Below are 13,958 nucleotides of genomic sequence, written 5' to 3'. Positions count from 1 at the left end.
TAATTGCATAACTATGTGTTTGTAAAATCGCGATAAATTTTGCTCCTTGTGGCGGATTGTTCACTAGTGCCTCAAATTTTCAAGTTCCTAATTTTTTTTCAAGATCGACGTCTACTGCTGGAAATTGGTCTCTTGCATGGACTTCCAAGCGCAACGATCTCGGGCCGCCAGCATCTAGCGACTCCCTACAACTCGCTTGATAATCTCTGTCCACATAGTGAGGGGTTCGACTAACACTGCGCTTTCCGTCGCCATTTCAGCACCTTGGGACCTTCGAACTATGTGACCTGCCCATTGCTACTTCAGCGTCGCGACTGGCGGAGCTATTTCAGTGACTTTGGTTCGCCTGCGGATTTTAGTAAGCTTAAATTGATAAATTACTCAGACCGGTTATCCGTTCATGGCTTTATTTTTCAAACTGGGATTCACAAATAAAAGGTTAAGACTCTTCTTTTATAGAATTTTAGTAAATTCTACAGATACATAACAAACTTTAGGCTTAGCGCTAAATTTGACCTCGTTTATTTTATTGGATAGTGTTACTTTCTTTTTTCTTTACTAGTTAGCCCTTCACTGCAATCTCAACTGATGGTAAGGGTTGATGCGATCTAAGATGGAAGCGGGCTAACTTGTTAGGAGGTGGATAAAAATCCACACTCCTTTCGGTTTCTACACGACGTCGTACCGTAACTCTAAATCGCTTGGCGGTACGTCTTTGCCGGTAACTAGCTACGGCCGAAGCCTCCCACCAGCCAGACCTAGACCAATTAAGAAAACCTAAATCGCGGCCTAGCCGGGGATCGACCCAGGACCTCCGTCTTGTAAATCCACTGCGCATACCACTGCGCCACGAGGGCTTCAAACTCCCAATCTCAAAACTATAAACGAACATAATTAATCTGAGTTATTACTACTATGCAGTACCTATGTACCTACGTCACATGACCGCGTTATTACAAAGTTGTAACTTTGATAAATTATCTTGATCCTGTGGTTTGATCTATAATTTGATCGTTTGCGATAAAGTTCCAACGTTGAGTTATCAAGCAAAATTGATCGCTGTCTGTCGGCTTTTCATTTAAGACTCGTAATTGTATATTTAGATTTATTTCCAGTTTAGTGTTGAATTCAGTTTTTCACGAATACCGGCGGAACCATGGATTTTTCCCGGATGAAAAGTAGCCAATGTGCTAATCCATAGTAAAATCTATTTCTGTTCCAAATTTCAGCTAAATCGCTTTAGTAGCCGCAGCGCAAACATACTTACACATACACACACACAAACTTTCGCCTTTATAATATTAATGTGATTTTATAAATGAAAAGTAACGCTAACTTTGGTTTCTTGAAATAAAACACTTAATGTATTGTCGACTGTATAAGAAAACAGCTTCTTGCGAATCAGGTACCTGCAGGTAACGTAGTTGCAGAGCAGCGGGACTATCACCAATTACTTCAGAAGCTTCTCGGAGCGCTCTGGAGGCTTTCTGCTCTCCTTCAGCGGCGATGACCTTAGCACGTGCCTCCCTTGCTGCCTCGGCCTCAGCTGCCATCGCGCGTTGCAATTGCACAGGCAGACGCACATCCTTGCTGTTTTGGCGTTCAAACAATCAACCATAGTTATTTGTTATAGAAGTTTTTTTTGGGCTCAATAAACAGTGCGATTAAGAAGTAATTATAAAATAAAATCTCTTTAACAAAAAAATTCAACCGTCTTCAAAATCACAAAAGAATTTTAATAAAAAAATACAACCGACTTCAAAATCTAAAAACTTGCCCACTAAACTAAAAAGTGTAAATAACAACATATTATTATTATGTTCTACCTGCTGATTAGTTTGAAGATTGTGCGAAGCCGGTGTAGTTTTAATTTAAGCCGTTTTTGAAAGAACCATATGAAAGAGAGCCTTGAATATTTTTAATATTCTTACGTGGCTTACAATAGGTATCTCAATATGTAATAAGATAGTTTTAAAATACTTCAAGTAATTCCCAAGAATGTGATGTGGTAAATCTCTTAATGTTAATAACAAAAACAAACTTTGTATACTTTTTGTTTATATTCAAGAGTCGTATTATGATTTTTCTATTTTAATTAATTTAACTTTAAAGACCATTCGAGGAAAATTTGTATTTTTTTTCAGATATTTTAAGTTTGTAAGAAGTCATAAAACCATTCAATATATTATATAGAATTATGGAGCGACTGAAATTTAGGGATTTCGGTTTATTTGTGTTCTAAGGTTATTATGTTTAATTTAAATCCATGTTAAATCATATCTAATTAGTATTAGTTAGGTGATATTTTAATATAAATATATATAACAAAAATATATCTTTTAAAAAAAAGTTAGGTAAATTGTTATAATAAGTAGTGCATTAAATTATACCTGGTAATAAAATAATATAAATATTAGCATTATTATAAATATTTTTTTAAATACTAAAAAACTCCTAAATAAGCAACCGTAATTGTTATAAATATATAAGCAATATTGAACAAGTATTAGGCTCAGCTCTAAGCTTACAATGAATGATACTTTGTTTCGACGTACGTCATACATCGAACCATCGACGATAGCGTGTCGAGTGACTGCTGGAACCTTTATAAATGTCGGTAATGCTGAAGGCTGAAGCTACATAGATGGGGAGCCAAAAAGGAAATCTTCGGATTTACTTGAGCACGTCAAGTAAGCCTGAGGGAGGAAACTTTAATGCTTCTGATTATATCCACCAAGTATGAACCCTCTATGGTACCACCCTCAGTGGATGGTAAGTATCACTTAAAGCAAAACCAAAAAAAGTCAGAAATACTCAACCAGTACGTTATACTATTTGTAGGGTGGGTTAGTTAATAACATGCATGCATTTCTAAAATTTGGCGATTTTATTCTAACCGAATCTAACTGGAAGGTTACAAAGTTGCAAAATAAAATCATTGTATTTTTGTATTTTTTTTTAAGAAATAATCGGAAACACAACATTTTTTAACGATTTTGCAAGCCGGAAAGTCTTCAATCACTCTAGCATTTATATTTGTAAATTAATTTACACTATAATAACAGTTATTAAACGATTATTACTAGTAAAAGTTTTGTTAGAAATTTCTAAATCAAGAACTTTTCATGAAACTAAAATAGATTTAAAACACTTTCCTTCAATAAGCAGATCGATCGTTTCTGATTTGGATCTTACACTATTAAAATCGATATCATAATGACAGCATGTAGTTCCAACAAATAGAAGTTGCTTGCAGTTTTAATAAAGTTGCTGCGACTATCTAAACTATGAGGAACGTTTTTGTAGTGAAAATATATTGTAGTTTCAACAAATAGGAGCAGTTTTAATAAACCTGCAGCCATTATATAGACCATCAGAATTCATTTTATTATCACAGCATGTAATTTCAATCAATAGGAGCAGTATTAGTACTCACAGCGACTATATAGACTATTATATCAGAATCGATGTTATATTCGACGGCCGCGTGGCGCAGTGGGTAGTGACCCTGCCTTCTGCATCCACGGCCGTGGGTTCGATTCCCACAACTGGAAAATATTTGTGTGATGAGCATGGGTGTTTTCCAGTGTCTGTGTGTATTTATACATTATATAAGTATTTATATATAGTATATAATTGTATATTATAATATCAACTATCTTAGCACCCATAACACAAGCTACTCTGTATGCTTACTTTGGGGCTAGATAGTGATGTGTATTGTTTAAGTATATTTATTTATTATTTATTATTCACAACACGTAGTTTAAAAAAATAAGAGCAGTTTCAATAAAGCTGCAGCTACTATAAACACTATAAGAATCGATTTTATAGTGACGCCATAGTGTAGTTTCTACAAACAGGAACACTTTTAATAAAGTTTCAGCGCCTATAGAAATACCTTCGTCGTGAGCAATCGTCAGTGTACAGTGGGTTTAATCGTGCTTCACATTTTCCGATGCATTTACTGCCAATAACACGAATTATTGATTAGATAATGGTATAAGTAGTGATCTGGCTATCATGTTATATTTATAAATCTAGAGTCAAAGGTATCGTTATTAGAGGTATGTTAGACGTGAATATGGATACTTACTTGATATTATTACAATTTAAACAAAGTATCTAGAGAATTTTTGTATTGGTAACCAGACTTGAAAATTATTTTGGAGTATCTTCTGAAAACAGCTGCTTCATTCTATATTGTACATTTGTTTGTTGTTTAAAGATTACGTATATACGTGCACATAGTAGGAGGATATTCATAATTTAGTATAAATAAAGAGTTTTAGAATTAATACAGCTTTTGGAGTTTTTTTTTCAGCAGTTTCGCTTCCCCATACCTCAATACAATATATTAGGTATGGTTTAATTAGGGTACACTGTGTAAGATCAAAAATATCATTTTTGATTTCTGATAGTGCAAGACTTTGCTGTCAGTTTTGCTCCTTAGGTGTTCATTCTGAATATTTTAGTTAAGATAGCTGTCCAATCTTAGGCCTAAGTATTTTTTGATATGTTTTTGTGGCTGATATCACCACCATCTATCTTCTTTACTTTATGGCACTTAAGTGGAGTCGGCAAAATAATTATGTCAATATACATTCGTATCCATCATTCGTAAACTTATTAGTTATTATCTACTCCTTTTACACACAAGTCCCCTTTCACACAAAGTAAGCACCTAAGTTATAAGAGAAAGTTGAGTTAATGTTAATTTATTTATGTTAAGTAAATTTATTGCAACTTTAATGAGTTCCTAGTATTATTTGGTCTTTTTATCCTTTGTTAACAAGTCTATGTAAAATCTCCAGACAATGGCTCTAGCTTTTCCTTGAAGTTGAGATTTATATCTACATCTAGAATTCTGAAAGTTCGTGTGTCCCAGACTGTGGAAAACTCCTATGTCAGTCGCATATTTATCGAGTCGCGCCCACAATTAATTACTTCCTCCAGAGTACGTTGATTCTAAAAGGCTTGAATTTATGTTGTTGTGAACGTAAGCTGACACTTCACCTCCCGTAAATTAAATCTGCAGTTGTAGTAGGTACTGCGTGTAGTTTGGAATTTGTAGTTGCAAAGCAGTTTGTATTTATTCAAGTTTCTGTTAATAAAATCACATGTATGATGTTTAGGAACGATGGTGCTGTGTTTGTGTTGTATATGGAGCTCGTCGAATAGGGATGATGACAGTTTTTTAAATTGTATATAAATTAAGAGTATACAAATAGCAAAGCAATTTTGTAAAAGTAACAGGGTATCTGCGATCATTACTCTCGGAGCTACAGGGATTTAAAGGGTCAGATTTGCGGCGCTGCCGCGGATCCCTGAAAAACGCTCCATACAAAATGGCACGATTTAGTGACGTCGTTGGCTCGCTGATCGTTAGGTTTGTATGGGCGTTCAAACAAAATTACTAATATCTTTGTTATTTGTGCGTTTATGTTTATAGTTCATTTATTGAAAAATGTCACATTTAATGTAAGGAAGCTAAAACTGTATGAATTTTCATCTAATTACGATACATTTTTTTTATAGATTTTGAAATTTTATAATCTTATTTATTTTGCAAATATCCAGACAATCTTTGCTTTTTATGTATAAATCAGTTAAAATTGACCTTATTTACCCGAATGTATTATAAAAATCAATATATTCAAACCTAGTCATCATCCTTATTAATTGAAATAGCTTCCTTGCGTATGCTTTGAGCATTAATGTAAAAAATGTAAAGCGTGATTTTTGACTCCGTAAACTCTGACAGTTTTTTATTACTTGGTATGTTATAATTTTCGGTGTTAAGTCGGGGCTTACTGCATGTAGTTTTTTGTCAGTTTTATAATTTTAGGAGTTCCGTGTTTATATTTAATAGTAATGTTAGGCTTTTAAGTAATTATTGCTGTGCCGGAGTTTGATCTGAAAAAATCTTTGTTTTCTGTCAGCCTGTTTTTATTCCGTAGCGGATTCTCGAGAATCTAAGTATACTATGACACTGCGGAAATTGTTGGTAGTAGATATATCAAGTCCTACCAATCCTAAAAAAAATAATTTGCTTTGGAATATTTTCGTCGACCGTAGAAGTGATTTCCTCGACTTTCATTTCATCTTTCAAGCTTCTTCCATCAGTATGCAATGTACACCGACAAACCATCAAGTATAATATTTTTTATAGCTGTCCTACGATCATTTATTTTTTGAACTAGACTTTTTGACTGTTTTCTTTTGCTTTATTTGCTGGTCATCTATTAAACAACTCATTGTTGTATGCGGGTATTTTTGTCAAGATTGTGGACCACTTATTACAGTACAGTAGTGAAAACAAGTTCCCAAATAACAGATCTCGTACAATTAATAAAATAAAAAAATAAATAAACAATACCGGAATCGAATTGGCCACGAAATTGAAACCATTGGATTCGATCGCTCTGCCACTAGAATACCAAACTTGTTCGACACAGTGAAAGCCCGCTCCAATTTTGGCAACAAAACTACAGATGAGACTGCCAAGTTGTTGTGTGAAAATTATAATGTTACTTACATTTCCACCCTCTCCACTTTAATTCCCCAAGCCTCGGTCGCTTCGTCGAGTGAAATTTGCATATTCCCTGAGATCGTTTCGCGCTCGCTAAGGATCTCGTGAAGAGGTCGTGTTCCCATTGTATTGCGGAGAGTTGTTTGGGCCAACAGTCGGGTTGAATGGTGCGCGTTTTCAACGTTGGCGATAGAAATTGTAGCATTATGTACGCGGTAGTAGACGACTGCATCGACGGACACCGTTACAGAGTCCTTAGTAAGCACCTGCGAACAGTTAATGTTTTAGTACTAAGTTACAGAGATTCTAGCAGCGAAGTGAATGATGTGATTGTTTGATTAATTAATTTTTAATCTACATATAACAATATCTAGATATAACAATCACTTCTCGTATATAATTTTATTACTTAAGAACGATATTTAAGAACCCATACAAACCAAGTGTTATTTCAGGCAAGTTAGGCTCTGTTCGGACTATTTAGGACCTATAATATTGCTGTTAAGGGCCTAGATAGCTTAGAATTCTTGATGGATTATTGCTATATCAGAAGCTATTTAAATTACAAATACTTATTATTTTTGAAGTAAAACTTTTTTACGCACGCTTGATTTGGAAAGTAAGCTGGTGAATTTCAAAAAGTGTGATCGCGGAGATGAACGTTGAGAGGGGAATATAGATAAGAGAAGATAGAAGGAGAGACAGTTACATTTTGTATGTTACTGTAGAGAGAGAGAAGTTTTTTTCAGTCATGTAGTCTAAAGTACACTATTTTTTCATAAACTGGTGTAGCTACAGGGGCGTAACTATCGCCGTATGAGCCGTTTCAAAGATACGGGGCCCCTGAAGTACAAGGAACCCTTTACGTGTGGAAGCAAAAATGAGTAAAATGTAGGTAAACCAAAATCTCTTTTTTCCCTGGATTAGCGTACGCCCAAAAGTTGGAAACATTCTAAATAGGTTAAGTCATTGTCATATTCGGTTTAAACGAGCATTTTAGCTTCTTTTATGAGAAATCCTTACCCTTCATTTGGGCTCCCAACTAATTTTGATACAAGGCCCCTTCAAGGCACGCTAGTGATATGACGAAAACAATTAATGTCACCTACCTCCTGAGGGGGGACATCGTAGGTGCGTGTTCGAAGGTCTACGCGAGCGTAAGTGTCAATGCAGGGTAGTATGAAGAAAATACCTGAAAATCAGCGGCTTTTTAATCTACACTACTATATTACACATTATTATATTAAATAATTATAGTATATAGTATTAGTATACGTCCGCTAAGAACAGATTATGCGTGAGGGTTGGATTTTATATACATATTATTCACATGTTATCCGATAGTTAATAATTGTCACTAACGACATTTTTCTTTTAAAATTATGAACATAATGCTAGTTTTAGTTTCATCAATATCTGTCATCACAGTCACAAAAAAATATCATTCAAATCCTTTCACTATAATATAAACTCGATCTTTTAATTTTGTATATTTTTTTATAATTTAGCAATCATATAATTGTGAAAGAAATATAAAAAAATTGGTTTATTTACCAGGTCCCTTAGCACCACCGGATAGTAGTCGTCCCAATCGAAATATTACAGCCCTCTCGTATTCTTGAACGACCTACGAGTATGATAAGAATCAGAATCAGAATCATCATTCACAAGAAATATTACTATACGTTAAAAAGATGTTCTTATGTAATAAGTAAAAATGATAAAAATATAAAATAGTAAAAGGATAAAATAATCTATACTTATAATAAATCTTTATAGAGGTCAATTCTGTACATGAAATATATTTCCAAAATAACTATCAGGGAGTGATTAGTGGTCGATACTGATGCCAAAAATGCAATCAGTAAAATTTTTGTCTGTCTGTCTGTCTGTCTGTATGTTCTTTATAGAAACAAAAACAACTCGACGGATATTAACGAAACTTGGTACAATTATTCTTCATACTCCTGGGCTATAGTATACTTTTCATCACGCTAAGATCTCGCCAGATTTGTACAAAATATCACGTGAATGAAATTGCGGGCATCCGTTAGTCATAAATTGCGAAATTAAATCCGTCTGTTACCTTTTTACGGCTAAAAACCACTGAACCTATTTTGATGAATTTTGATGCAGAAATACATGGGACCTTGGAGAAAGGGCATAACGTGACGTTTAATCGCGAAAAAGTTCATGGTTCCCTCGGGATGAAAAACAGAATTTCGCGAACGAAATTGCGGGCACCTGCTAGTTTTTAATACACGGATATTCTTTCGTAATGTTAATATTTGGTCCATTCACTAATTTAGTCTTAAACTCTGGAATCGGAGGCAGAGGTCATATCCACTGGACTATCACGGCCCGATATGACCTCTGCTTCCGATTTCGGAGGGTGTGGTTTCGAATCCGGTTCGGGGCATGCGCCTCCAACTTTTCAGTTGTGTGCATTTTAGGAAATTAAATATCAAGTGTCTCAAACGATGAAGGAAAAACATCGTGAGGAAACCTGCATACCAGAGAATTTTCTTAATTCTCTGCGTATGTGAAGTCTGCAAATACGCATAGGGCCAGCGTGGTGGACTATTGGCCTAACCCCTCTTATTCTAAGAGAAGACTCGAGTAAAGCAGTGAGCCGAATATGGGTTGATAATGATGATGATGATCTAAAGTCTTCATTAAAAACGTTTTATAATAACTTTTTAGAAATTTTAAATAATCAAATCAACTGAGAAATGTCATCTACCTACTGTATGATATCTACGAAGGCTTGTCAGCAGGCACCGGGTGACATTTATTACACAGAATCTAAATTTCATACATGTCAATAAAATACGTCAAAGTTAGCCTGCAGATCGTATATATGCAAAATTGGATGCTAAAGTTATTGAAGTGACTGAGCTCATAAGCCAGTCAAAACCCTACCTCCTAATGTGGGTCAAGAGGGTGGTACGTTTCAGGTATACTAGATGCTACATCCCGTCGTATTTTACTCAATTATTGACCTATTTTCGTGTTCTATAAGAGGTCATGGGAATTTTGCTGTAAATTAATGCATGGATGACTATGAATAAGTGTGAATTCGCAGTCAGTCGCGTAAATTATTCTCCAGTGATATAAAATCTCGTTCGTATTTTACTTTTCTTTCTCGCAACTTTACCACCTTATTTATGTATTGAAATAATCTTACCTATATGTCGTGATTGTCCTTATTTTTAAAACGAATTTGTACGCTTAGATCTTTTAAAGTATGCATTAAATTTTATTGCGATTTTTAACAATAGATAGAGTGAGTCAAAAAAAGGATTTATACGTAGGTATATTAGAATAAATGTCATGGTTTAGGGTAACCACGCAGACGACGTCGTGGGTTTCGCTATATATTAAGTAATTTAAAAATGAATATTCCTTATTGTTATCGTCAAGCGCTTGAAAGACCAGGTGCCCTAAGGAGCTGAGTATGCATAATACTCATAGTAGCACGGCATACTGTTCACAGTTTTTTATTTAGAAAAGCATGCAAATTAAGATTTTGGATGTTAGTTTGTTTTTAGGGTCCCGAAAATCGGAACCCTTATAGGATCACTTCGTTGTCCGTCTGTCTGTCAAGACCCCTTTTTCTCAGGAAGGGGTACAGGTATCTATTTTTTTTTGACGACATCCACCGCGCGTACCACTGCGCCACGGAGGCCGTCAAAACCTAGCTTAAACTTGCGACGCGCAAGGAAATCAAAATCTACAACTTTTTTTTTTAATAAATACAAATGAAAGTTGGCACGGTTTAGGGGTATACACAGGGATCTTAAGCTAAGTTATCTTAATAACTAAAACGCGGAAAAACTGCTAGTATTCTTGCCACAGTTGGATAGACAAGCTGATACTTTGCGCAAAAATTATATGCGTTGTGTCACTGTGAATATTATCTATCATTTATTTCTTACTACTACCCTACCCCTACCATACCCCTACCCTACCCATACCCTAGCCTACCCATACCCTACCAATACCCCTACCCTACCCCTACCACACCCCTACCCTACCCCTATTTCTAATTTTCCGAGCAATTTTTTAATTTTTTTCTGTCATAAGAACCTTCTCCTGACAAACATATAGAAAAAAAATAGTGACATCGACCAGCCGTTCACACGTGATGGCCTGACCAAGGGATATATGGATTCATTTATATATATAAATAACTTATAATAACTAATAAATAATTAAAAATGAGAGTGTATATTTCTAATCCAAGATCTTATAACAATATGAGTATGATGTACATAATAATTCGCTTCCACCGGTTTCATTTGCTACGGCTTGCTAGCACGTAGCTCAATGCTACGCAAGGACGCTACGCAAGGAGAGTAAGTATCGCGCCGGCTACAAAATAAACTGTGTTGGTTTTAATATCGTCTTAAATTCAGGCAAAAGCATGGCCTTACTATCCTCGTTGTAGTACTAATGATAAACTATTGTATTTAAACAACGTAGTTCACATATTACATACACAAAAACTGGAGATACCACGCAAATAGAAATATATAATATATAATATACAATATATAATAAATAAATAATAGAAATTGCGCCAAACATACAATAATTCTGACAAGACAAGAAGGAGCGTGATAATACAGGATAATACGTTAGGATGATTTGTATAGTTATAAAGATAAGTTAGCTCAAGTTCCTATAATAATTGATAGTCATTTCCTGAAATATTTCGCTTTAGCAGGTCGAAATTATCGCAACATCATATTACAGCATATTTATAATTTAATTTTCTTCATCAAATAATTGTGAAAATACTATTTGCTTTGAAGGAAAAGATGCTAGGAATTTTAAAAAGTTAAATATATCGCAAAGCGTTCAATAGCATAATACTCCTGAGATGTTTAAGAAATATAAATAAATATTACTATGAATTAAAGTTGTGTCGTTGAATTGTGCTACAATTTCAGTTACTCTTAAAAGATCTCGAACAAAGGGCTTTCGAAATACGTTCCCGTTCACTGTAGCGTGAAATTTGTTCCAAATATTTGGCAGAGGTTTTGTTAAGAAATGTTCACTGAAATTACATGAAGCGTACCTTAAAACACACGAAAAGCGAAAACGGCATCGTAGCGAGTACCACTATCCAGGACAGTACCACCAGGATCTTCCCACATGTTTTGGATTCGGAGTCACTGTCTTCGTTGGCTTCGAAGAAACAAAACAATCATATAATAAACAATATTAACGCAAAAACATAATAAAATATTTTATATTTACATCCTATTATATTCGGGTTTAGTTGCTGCCGGCTAGACATTTCGATAAAAGTGGCCATAGTTGATATTCGTAAAAATGATCGTACAATAATTATGAACACGTCACACACCACGGGTCAGCCATTGACGACTGACCTAAACCACCAAACAACAGTAGGCCATCAGGTCATTAGGAATTCACATGGGAAATTAAATATGACATTTCGAATATCAGTTTCAGTTTAACCATATTTACTGACTTGACCATATTTGTTTTTCACTTTTGGAATATGTATTAATCATACTCACTAGATGACTCCGCGACTACCATTGTTGTGGAATCGGAATAGCGCGCCAGGGTTGCGATTTATACACGTCTGTTCGTAATGAAAGAAGGGAGTTTACTGCCAGGAAGCTGTGAGCATCAAAGAATAAAAGGAAAATCGCTAGCGAAGCATCTTTTTGTAAAAGTTGTCTTAGACGTTGAACAAATAGCAACCACTTATTTTTTTTTAATATACAGATACGGGTGAAAGATAAATGTCGGTAAGTTATTAAAATAGCCGTATTTATTCAAAAGTACTCGAATATACTCGTCGTTGACTTAATTAAGTCATTAAAATTGTGTTTTTGTATTATTATATTCTATTTGTTAAGATTTCTCTTTCACACTTAAATTACAATAATATTTTCCGAATGATAATCCGTTAACGTTACCGTTAACATTAGACGACAAGCGCTTACGAGCAAGCGCTTGCAGAAAAATTAAGTACAAAAAAAAATATTAAATAAATCGTCAGTAAAAAAATATATAATTAATTTATTCCATAGCTTAACGCGATATACCTAATTGGAAATACTTTTACTAGAGGCTCTTTTTAATCCAAATAGGTTGAAATTTGGAAAAATTCAAGCCTCCTAGGACCTTTCATCGAAAATGCTGGATAATCCCTTTAAGATGCTCGTATAACAAACTAATGCAAAATGGGATATTACGCTTTTACAAAAGGATTAAAGGGTCAAGCTTTGCTTTGAATTATGTGCACTTCTTCTCTATCTCTATTCTACCTTACTCTTACCTTACACTAACCCTATTCTAGCCCTATCCAACCTTACCCCTACCCTACTCCTAATTTTGAATTTATAATTTTTATATTACACCAACCTTGCCGTAACAATAACGTGTAGTCGTTCTAAAGTTATGGTCATACTTAAACATTTCAAACAGCCTTTTTTATTTATATAAACTATAAATATTATATGTATTCCTCTAAAAATTATGTTCAATTCAATCTTCAATTCCTTACTGGCATATAAAATATTCAAACAGTCGCGAGACTTTGGCGGCATCCACCTTAAGCTTTGGATAACCAGTTTTGCACCTGTGTACTTCCTTCATAAATTATTTATATTTCACATTGATTGAATATGTTATATATCTTTATGAAGAAGTGTACACTCGGCCTCAATAATATCCACATTGAATTTTTTTTTAGTCTAACGTGCTGTTAGTGATGCCACTAATTATTAATTAAATTTAATTCTGTATTATAACTGTACACATGTGCCATATCATACTCTTTGTTCAGGCGTTATCGACGCTATTTTGTTTTTGGAATTATGTTCTTCTAGCTAGCTCACGGTTGAGTGAACTGGCAAAAATCTTCACGTAACGAAAAAGCGTTATACCGAGGGCCTAGTGGCAGTTTGATACTGTTACTGTCACGTAACGTAAACGCGAATTTCTAAGGAATTGAAACAGCGCCATCTAGTGGCACTACTGCACAATTGTTTCAATTCCATATAAATTTGCGTTTACGTCAACGTGATGGTAACAGTGTGAAAATATTGAAAACTTCCACTAGGCACACAGTATGTAGGTGTGGGTGACAATGAGCGAGTCTTGAGACTATATGTAGTTAAAGCATTGTGCATATTATTGTTAATGGGACTTTTGTATAAAGAACATGTTCAATACAATTCGCTATTTTAAACCGACATCAAAAAAAGAAGGAGATTCTCAATTTGACGCGTATAATTTCTTTTTAATGTTTGTTATCTCATAAATTCGTCATTCCTTAACCAATTTTGGACATCCTTTTTTTATTTGAAAGACTATATGCCGTTGAAGCCGTTGAAATCATAAAGTTTTAGAATTTTCAGACAGTTCTTCCCCGCGGCTT

General features: G+C 34.6%; 1 protein-coding gene across 2 annotated transcripts; it reads right to left on the bottom strand.

The window, feature by feature from the left end:
* Positions 1–1,409: 1,409 nt before the first annotated feature.
* Positions 1,410–12,170, bottom strand: LOC112049122 (band 7 protein AAEL010189; the record flags this gene model as incomplete). Of its 2 annotated transcripts, none has more annotated exon segments than XM_052890508.1 (6): positions 1,410–1,590; positions 6,539–6,798; positions 7,642–7,724; positions 8,087–8,159; positions 11,616–11,725; positions 12,085–12,170. In XM_052890508.1, coding segments are annotated over 6 exon segments (729 nt in total), but the record flags the coding sequence as incomplete, so codon positions are not given.
* Positions 12,171–13,958: the final 1,788 nt, after the last annotated feature.

The sequence above is a fragment of the Bicyclus anynana genome, chromosome Z, assembly GCF_947172395.1.
Source record: "Bicyclus anynana chromosome Z, ilBicAnyn1.1, whole genome shotgun sequence".
NCBI classification, from domain to species: Eukaryota; Metazoa; Arthropoda; class Insecta; order Lepidoptera; family Nymphalidae; genus Bicyclus; species Bicyclus anynana.
Note: the sequence above shows the minus strand (reverse complement) of the source record. Positions and strands in the feature narration are given on the sequence as shown.